The sequence below is a fragment of the Jaculus jaculus genome, chromosome 11, assembly GCF_020740685.1.
Source record: "Jaculus jaculus isolate mJacJac1 chromosome 11, mJacJac1.mat.Y.cur, whole genome shotgun sequence".
In the NCBI taxonomy this organism is placed as follows: Eukaryota; Metazoa; Chordata; class Mammalia; order Rodentia; family Dipodidae; genus Jaculus; species Jaculus jaculus.
The window spans coordinates 5294292-5316490 of NC_059112.1; the positions used below are offsets into that span (position 1 = coordinate 5294292).

The following is a 22199-nucleotide window of genomic DNA, read 5'->3' on the forward strand; positions in this document are numbered from 1 at the left end:
CTGAAGTGAGGTCAGACCCACCACCTTCACCTGAGCCCACTGTCTCTCATCTACAAAAAAACTCCCTCTTCGATGTTTCTCTCCCTCTCCTTTCTGATCAGCTTTTCTCCTTCTTACCGCCTTGATCTCAAACATCCAAACACCTTATCTTGTCTCCACACCTTCTACTAGCTGCTGCCTCAAGGCTTTACAGCAAGCATTCCTGAAACGATGTACCTGTCTGTCTCATCTTCCTTCCCGTTCTCCATAGAAAATGAATTGGTTATTTCTAAATTAATGTCAACTTGAGTGAGTCTCAAGGTTCCCAGATTCACATTAGTTCAGACGTGTCTGTGATGCTGTTTCCTGAACAAACTAGCATCTGAATCACAGGATTCAGGAAAGCAGATTTTTCCTTCAATATAATTATTCAATCATTTAAGGGTCTGAACAAAGCAAAAGGAAGAGGAAGAAGTACTTTGGACTGTATTTCCTTGCTTTACTTTTTCAGCTGAGACACCTCATCTGCCCTCTCACTGGGATTTTCATTGTTAGCATTCTTAATTCTCAGAACCTCAGACCCGGACTGGATTATATACCACGAGCTTTCCTCCATCTCATCTGTGGACGGCAGATGGTAGAACTTCTCAATGTTGGGAATCGTGTAAGCCAGTGGTCCTTGACCTATGATGGCTTGACTTACAATGTTTGATTTTTTTTTTTAAATTTTTTGTTCACTTTTATTTATTTATTTGAGAGCAACAGAAGGAGAGGGCGGGGAGAGAGAGAATGAGAGAGAGTGGGTGTGCCGGGGCCTCCAGCCATTGCAAATGAACTCCAGATGCTTGCATCCCCTTGTGCATCTGGCTAACATGGGTCCTGGGGAATCAAGTCTTGAACCAGGGTCCTTAGGCTTCACAGGCAAGTGCTTAACCACTAAGCCATCTCTCCAGCCCACAATGTTTGATTTTATCATGCTTAAAGGGGTATGTGTCCAGAGGAAATGACACTTCACACTTTTAATTTGGATCCTTCCCTAGACCAGCCATATGCCCTGCAGTGCTCACGAAAGGCTGGACAGACATGGCACAGTTCCCAGTGACCCATGGGACCAGGAGCACAAGCGTCGAGTACTCCAGTGTTCCTCTTAACTCGCTGAGCCGTCGCCCCAGCCACACACAAGCTTATTTTAGAGAGAACCTACCAAAATCATGGACTTTGAAGTCATGGTTTTCTCCGGGTTTTTCATTTAATAATCCAATAATGGTAAGTTTGGATAAAATACAGGTAAATGTTGCTTCCAACATCCTGAAGGATGAAGCAATGCATTAAGCACTACTGGGGCCAAGGAGTGAGTGCTCTGGGCCCTGGGGAGACGACAGGAGGTGGAGCCTCCAGGGAGACGCCGCTATGACTTTGCCTGCTTCTTGGCCCACTTAGTGCTGCTCCACACAGCAGAACGCTGGAGACTGGGCAGGTCATTGTAAGCAACAAGAAGGATCGGCTCACGGTTCATTCTGGACTCTGGAAAGTCCATGCTTCAATAGCGTCCCATGAAGACCTTCTTGTCTTATCATCCCACGTGGAAGCCCAGAAGGGCATGGCTTGTCCACAGCATGCTGGTGTCTGACTTCGGTACGAACAGCAAGCTCTCCTCCGTCAAGTCCACCTTTACTAGTGTGGGCCATCTCTTTTTATGCGGTCAGAATAACTAATAACTTCATGATATTTTCCACTGAGATGAGCTTGTGGATTTGTTGTGTTTTTACTACTCTGTGGTTATTTCAGCACGAATCAATTTCATTATTCTGCCAGCTTTGGGCTTAGTTTGCGTTTTCACCCTAGTTTCTTGACTCATAAAAATGGGTTACATATTACATGTATATTACATACACATTATATATATTACAAAGTCTTTGCAAATTTTAGCACTTAATGTAATATAATATAATATAATATAATATAATATAATATAATATAATATAATATAATATAATACAATTTTTGGAACATTTGCTTCTGTTTTTATATTTTTACATGATTTTTTAGTTTTTTTCTTTTTTTGTTTTGAGGTAGATATAGATAATATACCATGATCATAATCCCCTCTCTCCACTGTCCCATTTTTTTACCCCTCTGAATCCCCCTCCACTGAATCCCTTTTACTTTCCAACTAGTCTCTGTTCTATTTTGATGTCATCACTTTTTTCCTCCTTGTATACAGATCTGTGTAAGCAGTGTCATCCACTGTGAGGTCGTGAACATCAAGGCCACTTTGTGTCTGGAGGACAGCATTGTAAGCACCCTCCCCTTCCTTCGGCTCTTATTCTTTCCACCACCTCTTTCATAATAGTTCCTAAGTCTTGCAGGCTGTAATAGAAATGTCTCAATTAGTGCTAAATACTCCGCTGTCATTTCTCAGCAGTATGTTGAGTTTTGTGTAACTTCAGTAGTCACTGCCATATGAAAAGAGAAGCTTCTCTAACCAAAAGTAAGAGGAGCATTAATATATGGACATAAATATAAGTGTTTAGAGGGTGGGCATAATATATCCATTTAGGTAGACAACAGTGGTCATTACTCCCCTAAAGTCTTATGACCTTCACAGCCATAGGCTTCTGACTAGATTTCCAGTACCAAAAATGTATTCCCTCCCATGGAGCAGGCCTCAAGTCAAACCAGAGAGCAGTTTGCTTTCCTCATAGCAGACATGCCTGGGTGGCCAGCGGTAAGGCTTGCAGGGTCCACTGTTGTTTAACACTGTTTCTGACTTCTGTCTCCGCTAAGCTGCATGCAGCACAGCTGTTTCCAGCATTCCGACAGCCAGTCAACGGGGAGGAGGTTTCTACCAGCTCACTCTTGACCTGGCTTCCTTCTTTGCCATGATGAAACTTCCCCTTAAAACTGTCAACTGAGGGCTGGAGAGATGGCTTAGCGGTTAAGGTGTTTGCCTGCAAAGCCAAAGGATCCTGGTTCAACTCTCCAGGACCCACATAAGCCAGATGCACAAGGGGCGCCTATGTCTGGAGTTCCTTTGCAGTGACTGGAGGCCCTGGCATGCCCATTCTCTCTCTCTTTCCACCTCTTTCTCTCGCTCAAATAAATAAAATATGTTTAAAAAAACCTGTCAAGTGAAATCAACCCTTTCCTTCCCAAATCAGCTTCTGGTTTGGTATGTCATGCTGGCAATGGGAAGGTAACTGCTACACCAGAGAAGATAGTTTAAGACTCATATTCTCTATTGACAAATGCCTGACACACTGAAACAGTCTCATTTATGTGGGTGTGTTAAAATAAGACTATCTTTAGTCTCTGTCTCAACTTCCCTCCACAGAGCCCCTAGAACTCTTGGCTTTCCTGAGTGACAAAGTGTTTTAGTTATTCACAACGAGTCTCTTTAGACTCTTGAATTGTGATAATAATAACTCGCGTTGAGTCAGCCAAGCAGCTAGTTAATAGAGCACCAAGCCAAGTGTTTGCCTCTCTTTTTCGTCTGAACTTTACATGAAGTCCTGTGTAAACACACATTAATCTTCAGCCCTAACTTCTTCTGGTGCACAAATACATGGGCAAGAGGAGATATCACCCCTTTAAAGCAGATGTTTAGAAGAATTCCCAGGGGACTACCAGAGGGTTAAAAAAAAAAAATCATTCGGTGATTCTTTCCATCTTTTGTGAGTTTTGCAAAAAATTTATTACAGAGTCATCTTTCTTAGGTCATTAAGATGTCTATTGGATGGCAAGATCCCAATGCTTGATAATATAACAAAATCAAGCACAGATCTCCAACACTGTTTGCTCTGTGGAAACTGAAGCCTGGTAACTTTAGAGTGGAGTTATTGACAGTTATGAGATAACACATCATAACTGAGGCCCAAATTAAAGTAGAGCTAGTCTTATTTGAGTGCAAGTGGATTTGCAATTTGGAAACACAGGCTCAACTTGACTGAGCCAGTGTGTTGAAAAGAGTGACTGGGCTTGGGCCTTAAGCAAGTCCAGAAGTTGGAAACAGGTTCAAAGGATGGTGTATTAGTGGCTTTCCCCATTGCTGTGACAAAATAACTGACAAAGCAGCCCCAGGAGGGGAGGGCTTACCTTTGGCTCATGATTGGTCAGGGTAAGGCCCATCCCGCGGAAGAAGACCTGGTGGCGGGAGCATGCAGCAGCCAGCCACGGCCCACCTGTGGTCAGGAAGCGAGGCGAAGTAGCTCGGTTCTCCCCGTTCGGGACCTCAGCCCATAGGCTGGCGTCTCCCATACTCAGGGTGTGTCTTCCTGATTCAGTTAAGCCACTTTGGAAACGCCTTCATATAGACACCCAGACATGTGTTTCCATTATAATTCTAAATCCGGTCAAGTTGACATTGAAGGTTAACCAACCCAGATGGTCATAAATTTTCTAAGTTCATTGGATTCTCCTAGTCATGAAGCAAACCTGGCCACTCCCATAGCTCTTAAATCTTAAGTTGTTAGGCAATATTACATTCTGGAAATTTATTCCCTCTGGTAGACTTTAGTTTCCTACATAATGCCTGTGTGGCAATCTTTCTCATGTTAGTCAGTCTGCATTGCTTAGAAACTTTTTCTTTTCTTGTGTGTAGCATGTATGCTGAGAATAGTGTAGGCACCAGTGTGTGCAGTTGCATGTACCCCTGTATTAGAGGCCAGAGGAGGTCTTCTGGTATTCCCTTCCGTCATTCATCTGCATGTTTCCTTGAGACACAGTCCTCTGAAGGCAAAGCAGCCATTTCCATGAACCTCGGCTTTGATTCTCTGGTTTCTGCTCATGAATGGAGTGGGATTGCAGGCATGTGTGACCATGCCTAGCTGTCACAGAGGTGCTGGGGAATTGGACGTAAGTAGTCTCAGGCTCTGGTATGTTCTCACGCTTGCAAAGCAAGCACTTTTATGTACTGAACTATCTCCCAGCTCCTAAAGTACATTTTATTTAATATAGGTTCCTTTGATTGTTCTTTAAAAATATTTTATTTTTGTTTATTTATGAGAAAGAGAGATAAACAGATAGAGAAAGAATGGGTATGCCAGGGCCTCTAGCTACTTCAAACAAATCCCAGATGCATATGCCACCATGTGCATCTGGCTATACATGGGTACTGGGGAACCAAACCTGGGTCCTTAGGCTTCTCAGGCATGTACTTTAACTGCTAAGCCTAAGCCATCTCTTTAGCCCTCTTTTAACTATTTTAACAAATTAATAGAAGAAATGAGATCCAAAGAAAGTTTCAGACCTTTAATCAGGCAGTGCAGTCATTTTTTCTCTCAATGACGTGCTGTATTACAACAAAAGTAAAAGGTAAAACCCTTTGATCCGCTGTCTTTTCAGTCTCTAGCCCATGTAGTGGAAATGAAGGGTAAGGACCGAAACAGGACAAGGTAAGAAAGTAAAGTTTAAACCGGGCCTGGTGGCGCACGCCTTTAATCCCAGCACTCAGGAGGCAGAGGTAGGTGGATTGCCGTGAGTTCGAGGACACCCTGAGACTCCATAGTGCATTCCATGTCAGCCTGGGCTAGAGTGAGACCCTACCTCGAAAAACAACAGCAACAACAACAAAAAAAAGGACAGCCCGGGCTGCAATGGCAAGTTCTAGGTTAGCTGGGGATACTTAATGAGGCCCCAAACAAATAAAGTCAACATGAACCAAAATAAAACAAGAAAAAGAAAAAAGATAATTTCTCCATTAGCTTTCCATCCAAGAAATCTAAAATAGTATTGCAAATAGAGCTGGGCGTGGTGGTGCAAACCTTTAATCCCAGCACTCGGGAGGAAGAGGTAGGAGGATCGCCATGAGTTCAAGGCCACTCTGAGACTACATAGTGAATTCCAGGTAAGCCTGAGCTAGAGTGAAAGCCTAACTCAACTCCCCCACCCCCCAAAAAAGGGGCTGGAAGGATGGCTTAGCAGTTAAGGTGCATGCCTGTGGTGCCAAAGAAGCCAGGTTCAATTCCCCAGGACCAGATGCACAAGGTGGCACATGCATCTGGAGTTTGTTTGCAGTGGCTAAAGGCCCTGGTGCACCCATTCTCTCTGTATCTGCCTCTCTCTCAACTAAAAAAAATTAATTAATTAAAAAAGTAATAAAACACCCAAATGTTATTGCAAATGAAAAAGGATGGTAGGCTGGAGAGACGGCTTAGCGGTTAAGCCCTTGCCTGTGAAGCCTAAGAACCCTGGTTCGAGGCTCAATTCCCCAGGACCCATGTTAGCCAGATACACAAGGGGGCGCATGCATCTGGAGTTCGTTAGCAGTGGCTGGAGGCCCTGGCTCGCCCATTCTCTCTCTCTCTATCTGCCTCTTTCTCTTTGTCTGTCACTCTCAAATAAGTAAAAATAAACAAAAAAAATTTTTTTTTAAAGTGGAAAAAGGGTACGGCAGTAATAAACCCCAGAAGTGTGTAGTCTACACTGGGAAGGAGGTGTTTCTTCCTGTTCCATGTTGGAAGAACCACGGTCAATCTCCAGGGCTTACTAAGAACCTGTGATATATGGGAAATCAGTCTCATACATAAACCCTAGTTCCAGGAGCATATGTTTTTTGTCATGACACAATGTGGCGCAGGCATAACAACTATTTGGTATGTGGCAGGACCTGTAGCCAGTGTAAACCAGCCCCAGATGCACGCACCACTTTATGCATCTGGCTTTATGTGGGTACTGGGGATTTGAACCCAGGTCATTAGGTTTTGCCCGTAACAGCCTTAACCACTTAGCAATTTCTCCAGCCCTAAAATTTCTTTAATTTGCTAAAGATGACAACAAAGATCTTATTAATGAAATTCTGGATGCTTTTCATTTTTCAGGGACATGACAAGGGCCTCTTTTCAGTGTACTGGACTTCAATGACATAAGGCAGATACCGTATCAACCTAAACTAAGTGAGAAATAATATAAGCAAACAAAAGTAAGTGGACTACTGCTCTTCTTAGAAGAGCACATAATGATGGAGGTGCATTTCCAAAATCCAAAAAAGCATTTAACTGGATATGGTGGTGGTCTTCTACAATCCCGTGCCTGAGTGGCTAAGGCAGGAGGATTACAAGTTCTAGGCCATCTTCAAAATACGATCATATAGGGCTGGAGGGATGGCTCAGCAGTTAAGGCATTTGCCTGTAAAGCCAAAGGGCCCAGGTTCAATTCCCCAGAACCCACATTAGCCAGATGCACAAGGGGGCACACTCGTCTGTAGTTCATCTGCAGTGCCCATTCTCTCTCTTTCTCCCTCCCTTTCTCTGTCAAATAAATAATAAAGGATTTAAAAAGATCATATAAAAACACCAAAAAGAATAGCCAAATAGAAAATTAAAATGAACAAATTTTTGATAAGTTAAGCTTTTCCTTTTAAAATATTTTATTTATTTATTTATTTATTGTTTTTTTTTAAGATAGGGTCTTACCCTAGCTCAGGCTGACCTGGAATTCACTATGTAGTCTCATGGTGGCCTCAAACTCACAGCAATCCTCCTACCTCTGCTTCTCGAGTGCTGGGAATAAAGTCATGAGCCACTCAGCTCATCTTTATTTACTTATTTGATATTTATGTGAGAGGGAAAATGTGTATTCAGGTTCTTTAGCCACTGAAAATTAAATCCAGATACATGTGCTGCCATGTGCATCTGGCTTATGTGGATTCTGGGGAATTGAACATACATCCTTAGGCTTCATAGGCAACTGTCTTAACTGCTAAACCATCTCTCCAGCTTTTCTTGATATACAGCCAATATTAAAATATTAGTTGTGCTTATAAATGATAACATATATACACTAAAAAATTAATCCCTTTAGGTAAAAAGATACTATTTAATAATAAATGTCAAATTGTACCCAGTGAATTCTTGGTTAGGTAAATATAATTAACTGATATCCAGAATATATGTCCTTAATTATGCAATAATATATATTATATACATAATATATATAATTACACAATTATATATAATAAATATATATATATTCAAAGAAAAAGATTAATAATGTAATAAGGAAAAATGGGCTAAATTTATTAAGAGTATTCTGAGAGACAGAAATCCAAACTTCTCCTAAATAAGTGAAAAGTTGATCTCTATTGTAATTTGGGAAATACAAATGTGAACAAAAACTACAGCTGAATGGTGACAATACTACACTAAAACTGTTACCTTATCAAGAATCATTTGAAAGGAGAGCTAACTGGTTATATTTAATTCCTGTTCAGAAGGCATAAAGGCATAAGCCAATGGAACTGGTTACATAGAGTGTGGGCTATTCCTTTTTAACCAGAAAACTGTTTCTGCAGTGTACCTCTTAGATGACTAGTCCAAATTTGGTTATTAATTTTGTCTAAATAGCCAACTGAAGGGATTTTCATTTCCTGGATGACTCCTATCACGAAACCATTGAAATGTGACTTCATTACTGTTAGTCAGACAAGTTTCATTGTGTTTGTTGTTTACGTTTTACCCTTCCCATAAAAACCAACCAACCAGCCAACACTGGATGTGACAAATAAAAACCTACAACCAGAAGTGTTTTATTTCTGTCATCACTGTCATCGTCATCTTCATCACCACTGCCATAGAGTCAGAATATTATGTACAGGTAAATGGACTATTGGGAGCAAGTCTGAAAAATTTAACAACTTGTCACAAAGTGTCTTTAGCTTTTTTAAAAAATTAATTGGTTGCATGGGAGGGAAACATCATGGTTCCATGGTTTGTTGTCTGTAAGTATAGAATTTGTCAATCATTCATATATATATATATATATATATATATATATATATATATATATATGTAAAATTAAATAATATATATATATTTAAAAAAGAAAAAAATTAATTGGTTGCTTTTTCTAAGTCAATTTTTTTTTTAAATGTTTTTCGAGATAGGGTCTTACTCTGCTCCAGGCTGACCTGGAATTCACTATGTAGTCTCAGGGTAGACTCGAATTCCTGGAGATCCTCCTACATCTGCCTCCTGAGTGCTGGGATTAAAAGCATGTGCCACCACACCCAGCCTTCTGAGTTAATTTTTAAATTTTTAAATTTTAAATTATTTGTTTGACAGAGAAAGAGGAAAGAGAGAGAGAAAGAAAGACAGAATGGGCAAATGGACATCCCAGGGCCTCCAGCCACTGTAAACTACAGATGCGTGTGTCTCCTTGCGCATCTGGCTAACATGGGTCCTAGGGAATTGAACCTGGGTTCTTTGGCTTTGCAGGCAAATGTCTTAACTACTAAGCCATCCCTCCAGCCCTCTAAGTCAATTTTTAAGTGTGTGCTCTGTTGATGTCTAAAGTTCCTTTAAAGTCACAGATAATATTCCAAAAAAGTAAAAAAAAAAAAAAAAAAAAGGCTCTGGATGGGGAAATAAGAATTTATCAAGATTTTTCTAAATTTTGTTTTACCTGGGAAGAATATAAACTCAAGATTGACTTGAAACATTAAGCAAAGAAGTAATGGATTTTTTATTCCTTACCCATAAGGGAACTACAATATTTGTTCTCTAATAATGTAATTGAAATAGATTTTAAAAATTTGGTTATTTTTATTTATTCTATTGAGAGTGACAGAGAGAGAGAGAAAGAGGCAGAGAGAGAAAGAGAGAATGGGTGCATCAGGGCCTCTAGCCACTGTAAATGAACTCCAGATGCATGTGCCACTTTGTGCATCTGGCTTACGTGGGTACTGGGGAATAAAGTCTCGAACCAGGGTCCTTAGGCTTCACCAGTAAACGCTTAACCAGTAAGCTATCTCTCCAGCCCCCCTCTTTTTTTGAGATAAGATCTTACACGTACTTTGAACTCAAGATTCCCCTCCTAGGTTTCTTGAGTGCTGGGATTAGAAGCATGTGTCACCAGGTTTGGCTTCAATTTTTCTAACAGAATGTTTTTTTAGAAATCATTTAAAAATTTGGATTCCATTTCACATTTTAAGTAAAAATATATTTTACAATATAGATTCTAATTTAGCAAGTTGCAGAGAGCAGGGATTTGTCAAATGCAGTAGATTTATAAATGGGTTCCTTTACTAGGCTCCATTCCTTGCCAGAGCTCTGTTGGAGAGCAGAGATAGGAGCCGCTCAGCCTAATCAATTATTATGCTTTAGGGCTGTCAGTATTTATGACTCTCACCCTAGTGATTGAAAGTATTTATTTTAATTTATTTGTTTAAAATACTTATTTACTCGCAAGCAGAGGGAAAGAGAGAGAAGAGAGACAGAGAGAATGGTCATGCCAGGACTTCCAGCCACTACAAACGATCTCCAGATGCATGGACCACCTTGTGCATCTGGATTTACGTGGGTACTGGGGAATCAAACCTGGGTGGTTAGGCTTTGCAGACAAGTTCCTTAACTGCTGAGCCATCTCTTCCACCCCAAAATGTATTTATTTTTATAAAATTCTGGGAATTTGGCACTGGAATCTTGCTTTAATTCACTTCCTTAATAACAGTATTCAGGTGTATCTAATTTGAAATATTTGTAGATCGAATTCTGTTAAGTGAAAACTACATTTTTGTGTATTTGTAGCTTAATAGCCAAAGCTACTCTGGAATGTGGTTATAAGGAAATCTGCCCTAGGAAAGGACACCACTCATTGACTCTGCAGATAGAATCAAAGTGGGACGGATGTTTGAATATTGTGATAATGTAATTACCTTAATTTTTTATAAAAGGTGTCTTTATTGAAATATGAATTCTCTGGAATTTTTCATCCAAAGGTGCTTTTCAGAGAATGTCTCATAAGCTATTGTGTAGTGATTATTTGCATAGAAACCACTTCATCACTCTAGAACAATGACTTAGGCTATATGATGTTTGAGTCTTTCAGAATAATATGCCCAGCCCAGAAACACTAGCTACCAGAAGTTAAATGGCTAAGTAAAAACAAATGTTGGATCTGACTCTCACAGTACACATTTTATAGTTATTGTGTGAGAGAGACATGTGGTAAAGTAGTAATAGGGTTAAAATATTCTAGAAGGAACATTACATCTGATTAGCCTTTTTGCCCAGAGGATGAGATTAGTCAGCAGTGCTCCAATATGAAAACATAGAATGAGTCTGACAGAGGGAGTGTTGCTTTGACAAGCTCTTGAAAAGTCATGTTTCTGGGAAGCATCAATTAACAAGTCATCAAAAGAGACAGGTACAAGGAAGAGGTGGGATTAAGCACAGAGAATGCAGTAAAAAGAAAATAAGACTAGGTGGAGTTGTGGTATAAGGTAGGTAATGCTGAAAAAAAAAAAATCCCAAGCAAAACAAAAAGATGAAAATATAGACCTACCTACCTAATAATAAGAGCTGACTACCCAACACTTGATTTGTTCTGGAAGTGATGAGAACAGTGCTACCATATTCACAGGGAACATTGTGTCTGCCCAATGTGTCCCAACAGCAGATTGGATGATTACAAAGGCTCATTGAGAGTGATGTAGAACAGGCTGGAAGACAGTTGAGGTTACTTTCTAAAATTGGAAATAAAATCTGTGTGTATTTCATAGCTCTTCTTTCAAAGAGGCAATTACATGACATCATGTCTTTCAAGATATAAGAGATAATTAGTGTCCAAACCTCATATAGACTATGCTAAACGTTGCCACAAAAATCTAGCCATCGCCTTAAACTATCCTATCCACACAAGGACAAGCCATTATATTTCATAATTCTTTTTTCATGTACTCATTTAATTTTAATGACAAAACAACTACCTGATCATTTAATTATGACAAATAAATAATAGTATTTGCTGTAGGAAAATAAACAGGTATAGTAGAGGAAAAAGTAACAAGCAAGGAAAATAATCTATCCATAATTTTATAATACAGAGATTACTGAAGTTGACATCATAGTGCTTCCTTCTACATTCAGTAAGCTTGTAAATGATATTATATGGATTTAATTGTGTCTTTGCATAGCTGTGTGCAGGACATGGCTATAGTTTACAAAAACAGAATAAGATTTCACTTATTCTTTTATAATCTGCTTTACTATTATTATTATTGTTATTATTTATTTATTTTGGTTTTTGGAGGTATGGTCTCACTCTAGCCCAGGATGACCTGGAATTCATTATGGAATTTCAGGGTGGCCTTGAACTCACAGCAATCCTCCTACCTCTGCCTCCCGAGTGCGGGGATTAAAGGCGTGTGGCACCACACCTGGCTTTGCTTTTTTATTTTTGAGAGATAGAGAGAAAGGGGGGGGGAGAGAGAGAGAGAGAGATAGAGAGAGAGAGAATGGCATGCCAGGACCTCCAGCCTGCACCGAATGAACTCCAGACACATGCGCCCCTTTGCAGCGCATGCGCGACATTGTGCACTTGCATCACTATGTGTCTGGCTATGTGGGACCTGGAGATTCAAGCATGAGTTCTTAGGCTTCACAGGCAGGCTCCTTAACTACTAAGCCATCTCCCCAACCCTATAATTTGCTTTTGATTTATGGTAAGTCATTTTTTTCCTCAGTATTCATGAGAGCAGAAACAACATCTATTTTGCTCAGTGATGCAGCCCCAGCACTGAACACAGTCCTCATATATGAATTTTCAGTGCATGAGCATCAGGATCCATCCTCTGGGACATTTGAGGCTTGTATGTTTTAAAGTTACACAAGGAATTAATATACAAATTGTAAACCTTGTATGAGTTGAATGGAAGCCAGCTAGATTTGGAACATCTAGCATCTAATTTGAGCCATTTTCCCCTTTCCTAGACCCAGCGTATCCTCCCAGAGATCTTGGCCGCAATGGATGATGATCCTTATTTTTCTTGTAGTGGTGGCCACTTTGGGAGTAACTATTTGCCTCCTTGTTCATTTTCTTGTAGTTGGTAAGTATTCACTACTCACAGCTTTAATCCATACCACTAAACCTCTTTTAGTTCACAAGATTAAGAAGAACCATGAATATTAGATTTCTTCAGGCTTTTCTTACTTGTCTACTATGTTTTTTTAAAAAAATGTTTTATTTATTTGAGAGGGAGAGAGGCATATACATAGAGAGAACATGAGAATGGGTATTCCAGGGCATCCTGCCACTGCAGACAAAATCCAGATGCATGCACCACTTTGTGCACCTGGCTTTACACAGGTCCTGGGGAATCGAATCAGGGCCGTCAGGCTTTGCAAGCACCTTCAACTACTGATCCACCTCTCCAGCCCTACTATGTTATTTTATATTACCGTGTTCAGTTGTTACTTGATTCCCATCTATAAAATTTTGAAATCACATACCTCCTGATAAGCTATGTCATTAATTATGTCAGGAAGGGTCAGTCTGTACTGCTCAATGCTGGCACTCACATCCAGAGCTTATTTGCTGGGCTCCTAGGTGGGTTATTGAATCCTTCAGCACAGTGTAGGAACCCTTATTCACAGCTAAGGTCTGCTGTTGGCTGTTAAGATACAGAGGTAAGAAGCAATGCATAACCCGTAAATGACTCTCTTTAATGTAGATCACTAAGCATGGTTGGATGTCTGTTTGTACAAATTTGATTATATTTTTTAACACTGTATTAATAATCACACTGTTTGGTTTTCCAATTTATTTTTACCTTTGAGAAAAATCAGCCCTTAAACTGTGATTTGATCCATTTTAAGAGTTTTGACATCATCTTTCTACTTGAGTCTCACAGGAGCCCTTTGAGTTAGAGTGGCGCTGTGAGAAGTCAAATGGCTGGCTAGGCACCGTCGGCTTTTCAGTCGCATAGCCAGGCACAAGCCCAGGGCTCATCATTTCTTTCCAGTGCCCTGGACAGAATCTTAAGCCGAATAGGACATTTGACTTTCATATGCACTGGTTACTATAAGGAAAAAGGTGTGTTGATGCTAATTTTGAGGCAGAAATATGGATAGAATTAAGTCTCATTCCTGTTCCAAAATTCTTTGTGTACTTCTTGATTTTTTTAAGGAAAGATGCACTATTATCAAGGTGACTTTCACCTTTCTGGAGTCACATACAGTGACAGCTGTGACAATGCTCCTTCACAAGCAAGCAATGACCTGAGCAAAAACATCGAGACTGAGGTAAACTCTAAATTAACTTCGCTGAAGTTTTGCTTGAAATACACATGGTGAGGCAAGCATGGGGTCTCTCTCCTGTAATCCCAGAACTCAGGGGCAGAGGCAGAGGGACAGAAGTTCAAGGCTGGGCTAGAGCATTTAGTGACACCCTGTCTCAAGTAAGGGAAAGAAGGAAGGAAGGAAAGGATGGAGGAAGGGAGGGAGAGTGGGAGGGAGGAGTAGGAAAGAAAGAAAAATAAATAAAAGAAAAATATACATGGTGGAACATTTTTCCCTTTCTTTCAACAGATGCTAAGTGCATTTCAAAATTCTAGTATATATAAAGAATATGTCAACTCCTGGGTCATCCAACTTCTGTAAGTACAATTGCATTCCAGATACTATGTAGTGAAGTTCCCAAATAAGACAAAAGGCTAAGTTGACCAATCAACCTATTTTGTGACAGAAAAACAAACCTTCAATGATCTTCTCTTTGATCATAGTTATTTGAAAATACAATTATGGATTTTTAAAAAGAATTTGAATTAAAGTTTGGTGAGGTGGCACACGCCTTTAGTTTCAGCACTCAGGAGGGTTGCTGTGAGTTCTAGGCTACCCTAAGAGTACTTCCAGGTCAGCCTGGATTAGAGTAAAACACTACCTCAAAAAAAAAAAAAAAAAAAAAAGTTAAAAATTTTTTAAAACTGGGAAAAATCAGTATAGCCTTTTGGGTATATTTAAGGACTGTTATTGCCCTTCCCTGAATGATGTGAATCTAAAAGGCAGGGAATACGCAGACGGGTAACTTAGGCTGTAGCAGGCTGTTGGTCCTCCCGTGTCTGCTCAGCGGGCTGGACACGAGCAGACCAGCTGTGTTCCCAAAGAAACTACAGGGAGACGCAGCGCTGGCTCACGTGCTTACAGGTCCCGTTGTCTTTGGATTTTTCCACACTTCTTGTCATAAATTTTTCATTGTTCTTTTTTTTTAAAAAAAAAGTGCACTTATTAGAAAAAACTTCTACGTGAGGCACTTTGTTGTGCCATAGCATAATAAAATTTCATGCCAATCACTTGCAAGTTAGTATTCAGTTCCACGTAAAGCATTGTACATATTTTGATTCCTAATTTGGGGTCTACATCATGTTCCGTGAAAAGTACCTGTGAGCACTAAAGAATTTTAGGAATGTCAGCAACTTGAATGTTTCTGTTGTTTCTAGGCCGCATCCGAATGGGTCCAGGGTGCAGCTCCAGCGGGTTTCCTCCAGGAAAGAGGCGCGCGTGCCGACTCGCATCAGAGGCGCCCTGCACCGGGTGCTGACGCAGAGCCGGCGCGCTGGAGCGCAGGTCCCGCTTCGGTTACAGGTACGGGTGCTTCGCTTTCACTCATTTTACTGTTCCTATTAGGACTTTGGATTAGTTTTTTTAAAAGTACTATAAAAACTGAATGAGAGTTGTAGGAATGTGCCAGACTTTTTATTAACACATGGATAACCATCAACCTTTCAAAGTAAATTATCACTGGAAAAATGCAAAGAATTTTGTGTCATCTTTTAACCTTTCTGAATATTTTGTTGAAGTTCCAAGCAGTGAAATGCTGGTCATAATCAGACTGGCAAAGGTCACGCTTATGCACCCAAGTTGGCATCACCTGTATGGCGATCTTTTATTAATGTCACATTTATGTACCCGAGTTGGCATCACCAGCTTGGTGATCTTTTATTAATTTTAAGGTTTTCCTCTTCATTTTCAGAAATTAGCAAGGCTAATTCTGAAATGCTTGTCAACAACTGTAAGTTAACAAACTTCATTGCAAACTTAATGCACCTATTTCTATGTTTTTTTTTTCTAAAAAACAAAAGATTTTAAAACTTTTTAAAATTGAGAACTTTAATACATGGACAAACTGTAGTTTGACCTTATTCCCACCCTCTTGTCTTCTTTCGCCTCCCTTGCTCTGCCCCCATCCCATCCAGGACCCTTCTCTTTCCAAGTTGCCCTTCCTCTGTTTCGATGTCTCATTCTTTTTGTCCTGCTCCATCCTCCATGTCCAAACGTTGGTGGGATCAACACACTGAAGTTTTTGTGCAGGAACAAGAGCTACTCCGAGATCATAAAAGTACCAGTTGGTTCATGTTGGCAAGGCAGAGTTCCACACTACTCCTTTCCAGCCTGCCGGTCGCTCTCACATTCTCCTTCCCCCTTCTGCAGTGTTCCCCCAGCCTTGAAGGGGCGAGAGAAACATCCTTTAGTGTTGAGCTCTCAGCAGCTCTTATTTTCAGGGTTGATGGAGTTTTGAGTTTCCTCAGTGTCTACCAGCATCTCCTTGGAGAAGGTCCTCAGACCAGCAGTGAGAGCAGCCCTGTATCCAACCTGTCCTTTCCTCTGCAGTGGTCCTTGGTCCTGGCAGTGCCATGGAGCTGACATGCCCAGTGCTCAGCACTAGGCTTTCTTTTCTCCTTGTATCTTGTTGAGTCTTGAGTCTCCCCAGCATTCATCACCACCTGTAAAAAGAAGCATCTCTAACCAAAAGGGAGAACAGCATTAACCAATGGGCATAAGCACATACATTTAGAAGGCCTAACATATATTTTTAGCCAACAAACAGTGGCAGCTCTTCACCTACAAGAGATTTCAATACTTATCATGTAGAGATTTGTAGTTCTGTTTTATATAACTGGTTATACCAGATATAGATCTGTAATTCATTTTTGAAAAACCTCAGGCTGTTAATTTAATACTTGTAAAAATTTGAACAAGAATGATTTCAAACAATGGCACTATGAGTAAAGAATACGATATGTAAATAAGTTCAAATAAAAAAGAAGGCGAACAGGGGACAATTTAGGACAAAAACATCACAATGCAGATTATATCAAGTACATTTTCTATAAAACAAAAACAATTGTTCATTTTAAAATAAATTATCTTTGGAGTGGTCATGTTGTTCACAAGATACATAGATATATTCATTTAACTCCGTCCATGTGTGTATGTGGGGGGGGGGGTACTGGGGATTGGACTCAGGACCTTGAGCATGCTAGGCAAGCAGTCTACCGCTTAGCTACATGCTGAGCCCAACTCAATGGACTTCATAGACTACTAATATCTACATGGTGCCTCACAGGTAGGATAGAATATACTAAGTAAGATCTGTTTTTGTTATTCAGGAGACAAAGACTGCCTTCAGAAACTTTGCAGTCAATCTGGGGAGAGGAGAATTTTAACAAGTAAGCAAAATAAAAGTCAGTGAGTGGTTATAAGATGATTGAGGCTGGAAATGAGAGTAAGAGTGAGGAATATAGTCAGGAATCATAAGAGTGCATTAAAGCCAAGGAACAAAGTCAATTAAGTGATGCTGGGTAATGGGTTTCAAGGGAAGTTTTCAGATGATATTTCTTAGAATGCATAATGAAAGATTCCTGTTCCTGGGTAAATCTCGCTCCAGGTTGTGGGAGACAGCTGGCCCACAGAGTCACTACTGGCAACCGAGTTGTGAATGGGAAACATGCTCGGCAAGGGGTGTGGCCATGGCAGGCCAGACTGAGATGGAGAGGCCAACATGACTGCGGAGCTCCCTCCTCAGCAGCAGATGGCTGTTGTCTGCAGCCCACTGTTTGTGAAGTAAGCTCAACAGTTTCGCCACATGTGGGGTGTCGGGTGCCATGTGCATTAGTTTATCCAAATGTGTGGAAGATCATCAAGCCTATACAAAATTTCCAATCAAATATAAAATTTATTATTACTTGCATAACTGAAGCACAAAAAGCATTTTAACATGAGAACAGACTGAGAATTGAGCAAAAGAAAGAACGGCTTTAAATACCTATTTTTGTCTGTCCTTAAACGCCTTACTAATCTCATTTGATTTAATCATATCAATAATTATTGAAGGATGATATAATTTAACCAATTTAAAGATGAAGAATTGAAGGCCCATAAAATGTAGTATACTTATACTTAATTTGGCTAAGATGAAACAGCTTTCAAACAGAAACTGAATGCACGTTCTAGTATTCCAGTCATGAGATTTATCTTGTAGGGATCTTCTATGTCATTGAATGAGGACAAATGGCAAACATTGAAAGGGCAAGGCAGCAATTATCTGGTAAAGTTATATATTCAACTGACAGAAAATGCTGTGAGAGAAAGCATAAACATTGTGGCATAAACATGTGAGGTTTGGTCTGGACTGTAGCTACGTTTCACTGATACAAGTGGGTGGATGAGGAAGGAAAATACGCTCGGGAAAGCAGCTTTGTTCAAATGTGTGGAGCTGGCACAACATCAGCCATGCTCTTCAGGTAGTAAGAAGAGAGCAGTTTAAAGTAGATGATATTTTATAAAATTTGGCCTTGGACAATATGCTTATAAAATTTAGTCGCATTCATTGTGGATAAATAACAAGGAACTCATGGAAGAAGTATCTTTTACAAAGTATATTCACAGGATTTTCCTTCCAGAAGTGATGTTGAAAGGTACCCAGTGGCCAATACCCACTACCTAGGCATTGCTTGAAAGTGTCAACCCTTAAACAGCTCATTGAGCCTTTTAAATATTAGTCTTTGGAGGTCCGGTCCAAAAATAAACTTGAAATAGCACTGTGGTTGATCACACCAGGAGTCTCTAAAGGTTTCAAATGGAAGACAGAATATGGAAGTCTTACACCCTTAGAAAATAGCTGATGTTTTGAGACAGAGGTGAAAAATAGCAGAGCATTATATCCTAAGTTAAGAGTCTCTGAGGAAGTGGAGGAAATGGTCAGGAAATTTAAATTGTAAATGAAGGCTCATTGACAAGGCAAAAAGTAGGAGTGGGGAGAGAGAGAGAGAGAATGAGAACTGCATTTAATGCACACAAGTGTCCAGATCCTGCCACAGGGTTTCAGAATCTGGGTGCATAGCAGTGTGGCTAAGCTGAGCCCATCTGTTTATGAGTCTTGTCCAAATAAATCATTCGCAATCTGATGGAGTTAACATAGCAGAGCTAACATCATGAATCATTGCTGGGAAAAGTAGACAGGTAGAACCATAACTGTATGCCATGCAAAGTTGATACCATATCAGAGACATTTTTTGAGATAAGACTTTATAGTGCTACTTGAAAACCTTTTGCCTTAAAGTTATGAGATCTTGATTGATAAGATTTCAATGTATTTAAATAAAATTGTGTTCTCCAGGAGAAATAATTCAGATGAATGGGCTGTCAACTTTGGAATTGCTGTAAATCAACCAATTATGACAATAAAAGTAAAAAACATAATTTTTCATGAAAATTATCATAGTCCTGGGGTTCATGATGACATCGACCTTGTGCAGCTGGCTAAAGAAATATCTTTTACAAAGTATATCTGCAGAATTTGTCTTCCTGAAGCCAAAATGAAACTTTCTGAAAATGACAGTGTCATAGTTACAGGATGGGGAAAACTTTATTTGGATGGTAAGGGTTCTTTTTGTCCTTTTTCCCCTAGATGTTGTTGTCGTCTCCTCCTCCTCCTCCTCTTCTTCTTCTTCTTTTGAGTAGGGTCTCACGCTAGCCCAAGCTAGCACCCAAAGTGATCCTCCTGCCGATGCTGGGATTAAAGGTGTGCACTATCTCCCTAGCTTGGTGTTGCAGTCCAGTTCGCATTGCTGGTAGAAATCACCCAACCAAGAGCAGCTTCCTGGAAAAAGAGATTTATTTTGGCTTACAGGCTCGAGGGGAAGCTCCACGATGGCAGGGGAAAACGATGGCATGAGCAGAGGGTGGACATCACTCCCTTGCCAACATAAGGTGGACTATAGCAACAGAAGGGTGTGCCAAACACTGGCATGGGGAAACTGGCTATAAAGCCCATAAGCCCACCCCCAACAATATACTCCCTCCAGGAGGCATTAATTCCCAAATCTCCACCAGCTGGGAACCTAGCATTCAGAACACCTAAGTTTGTGGGGGACACCTGAATCAAACCACCACACATGGTTTTAAAAAGTAATTTTTTTCCATCAGCATAATAGATTCACAGAAATCACCATGGGAACAAGACATCCATCAACCACGCTTCCCCCACAAAATTAGCATGTTGAAAGGAAAACCAAGTAGCTGGCCATAACACTTGGTGTCCTCTTACATTAAATATCTTTGCGAATGATATTTGGAAACATATTCTTTTGTGCAAGGCAGACAGTTGTAATATAAACTTGAAATAGGCTAATGTAGCCTGAGACTTGTCAGGTACTTAGTGACAAAATATCTTACTCTGAAGTGGTCTTGATCACAAGGCTAAGATCTATAACACACAGCATTTATGGTCTTTAGGTCCTTCTCCAGTGATGCTTCAAGAAGCTTTTTTGAAGATTATTGACAACAAAAATTGCAACGCCCCACATGCATTGTCTGGTTTGGTGACGGATACGATGCTCTGTGTAGGATACATGTCAGGAGAAGCTGATGCCTGTCAGGTATGTCCAGTTGCTCTCCCATCATTTTCTCCCCAAAGGCCAAGTAAGCTTTTATTCAACATAAAATCTGTTTACAAGTTACTTATATCCACACAGTTCTTTTCTTATTTTCCATTTACATCAATATCTCTTAATCTTATTGTGGACAAACAGCAGACTAAATGTAAGGATGAACACAATTCCTACCTCTGTGGAGTTTTCAGTGTAAGAATTCATACAGAGAATAAAACCAGAAATAACTAAGCTTAATCTTACTTTGTGGTCAACCTGAAGATGGGGTACATTCCCTCCTCTTTCTTCAGAGATGCTGCAGGAAGTGGAGTGTTTGTGGGGCCATGCCTCAAAGTGCTCTTCTTAGAAACTCAAGCTCAGTGCAGTGTGTACAGCTGCTAAATCACCTTCTCTATACTCAAGGATGGGAAGTCAAACTCTGATCTTCCCAACTGAACCTCTGCTAGCTATAGGGCAATAGTTCCATAAACCTAAACCCACACAGAGTGAGTTGTTTTTTGTCTATACCCAGGTGGTATTGGTAAGTCCAGAAGAGAAACAACATTCTTCAGCAAAATAGGAAATATTTATTTTTCTTCTTCTAGAATGACTCAGATGGACCACTAGCTTATCCTGACTCCAGAGATATCTGGCATCTTGTTGGAATTGTCAGCTGGGGTGAAGGATGCGGTCTAAAGAATAAGCCAGGTGTCTACACAAGAGTGACTTCTTACCATGGTTGGATTGCCGCCAAGACTGGCCTTTGAAAGGAAAGTGACTGTGAAGTGGAACATAGAGACAAGTGCAGGACCTTCTGTGTCTATTGCTTTAAGATCTCTTTTTAAAAAATAAATTGACGGTAAATGGCTTGTTTTCTTATACAACGAAATATAAGTATCTTTGTTAATGTTTCATTATATCTAAAGTAGTCTATTTTTATTCATTTAGCACATATATAGGAAACAGAAAGAAAATAAACCAAAGAAGACCAAAAGATTTAGTCTATTAATAGATGAATCGTGATTTGTCTTTTCATTATATTTGGAATTGACCTAAATATGTTTTTATCTATGAAAAGAAATATGTGTTGTGGAGGCTTGAATGTAAAATGTTCCTCATAGGCTAGCCTGTTTGTGTACTTGATCCCCAGCTGGTGGTGCTACTCGGGAAGCGCATGGAGCCTTATGGGTAGAGCATTGTGAATAGAGGAGGTTTGTTCCTGAGGGCAGGCCGAGAGGTGTCAGCGTGTCCCTGATTGAGGCACCTTAGCTGCCTGCTTTCTCCCTACTGATGTACAGATGTCACACCCGCTGTCTGCTCCTGCCACACTTTCCCTGACATGGGGGGGACTGCCTCTCAACACTGTAATGCAAAACAACCCTCCCCTTGACAAGCTGCTTGTGGTTGGTCATTTGTCACAGTAATGAGAAATTAACTGCTACATTTATTTAAAGTATGAAAATATCCATGCTCAATCCACCAGATAAATAATTTTATTCTGTAATTTATAAGTTATTTTTGTTAGACTGGAATGTATAAGGTAAATAATGTTCATTCACTTATTTACATGTAAGAGGGTGTGCAACTCAAAAACTGTCATATTTGGAGTAGAAGAAAGAATATCCAATGTTGATCTATGCTTAGCTTCTCAATTTATAGTTCAAAAATCAAAAGATTAGAGAATTTTTATTGAAGTTATTATTTATCACCTCTAATGACTTCAATTCCATTGAGTTGATATATAATATTTGTCTTCAAGAATTAAAGGTGATTCTTAAATTGAAATTACAAATCTATG

The 22199-nt window shown here is 40.0% G+C and overlaps 1 protein-coding gene across 1 annotated transcript; it reads left to right on the forward strand.

Annotated features, from left to right (window-relative positions):
- Nucleotides 1–5343: 5343 nt before the first annotated feature.
- LOC101617052 (transmembrane protease serine 11B) lies at nucleotides 5344–21168 on the forward strand. The gene is given in 13 exon segments (XM_045130158.1): nucleotides 5344–5372; nucleotides 10503–10622; nucleotides 12687–12802; nucleotides 13882–13997; nucleotides 14283–14350; nucleotides 15191–15335; nucleotides 15508–15610; nucleotides 15724–15762; nucleotides 17419–17541; nucleotides 17544–17589; nucleotides 19093–19409; nucleotides 20268–20410; nucleotides 21007–21168. Coding segments are annotated over 13 exon segments (1527 nt in total).
- The last annotated feature ends 1031 nt before the right edge of the window (nucleotides 21169–22199 follow it).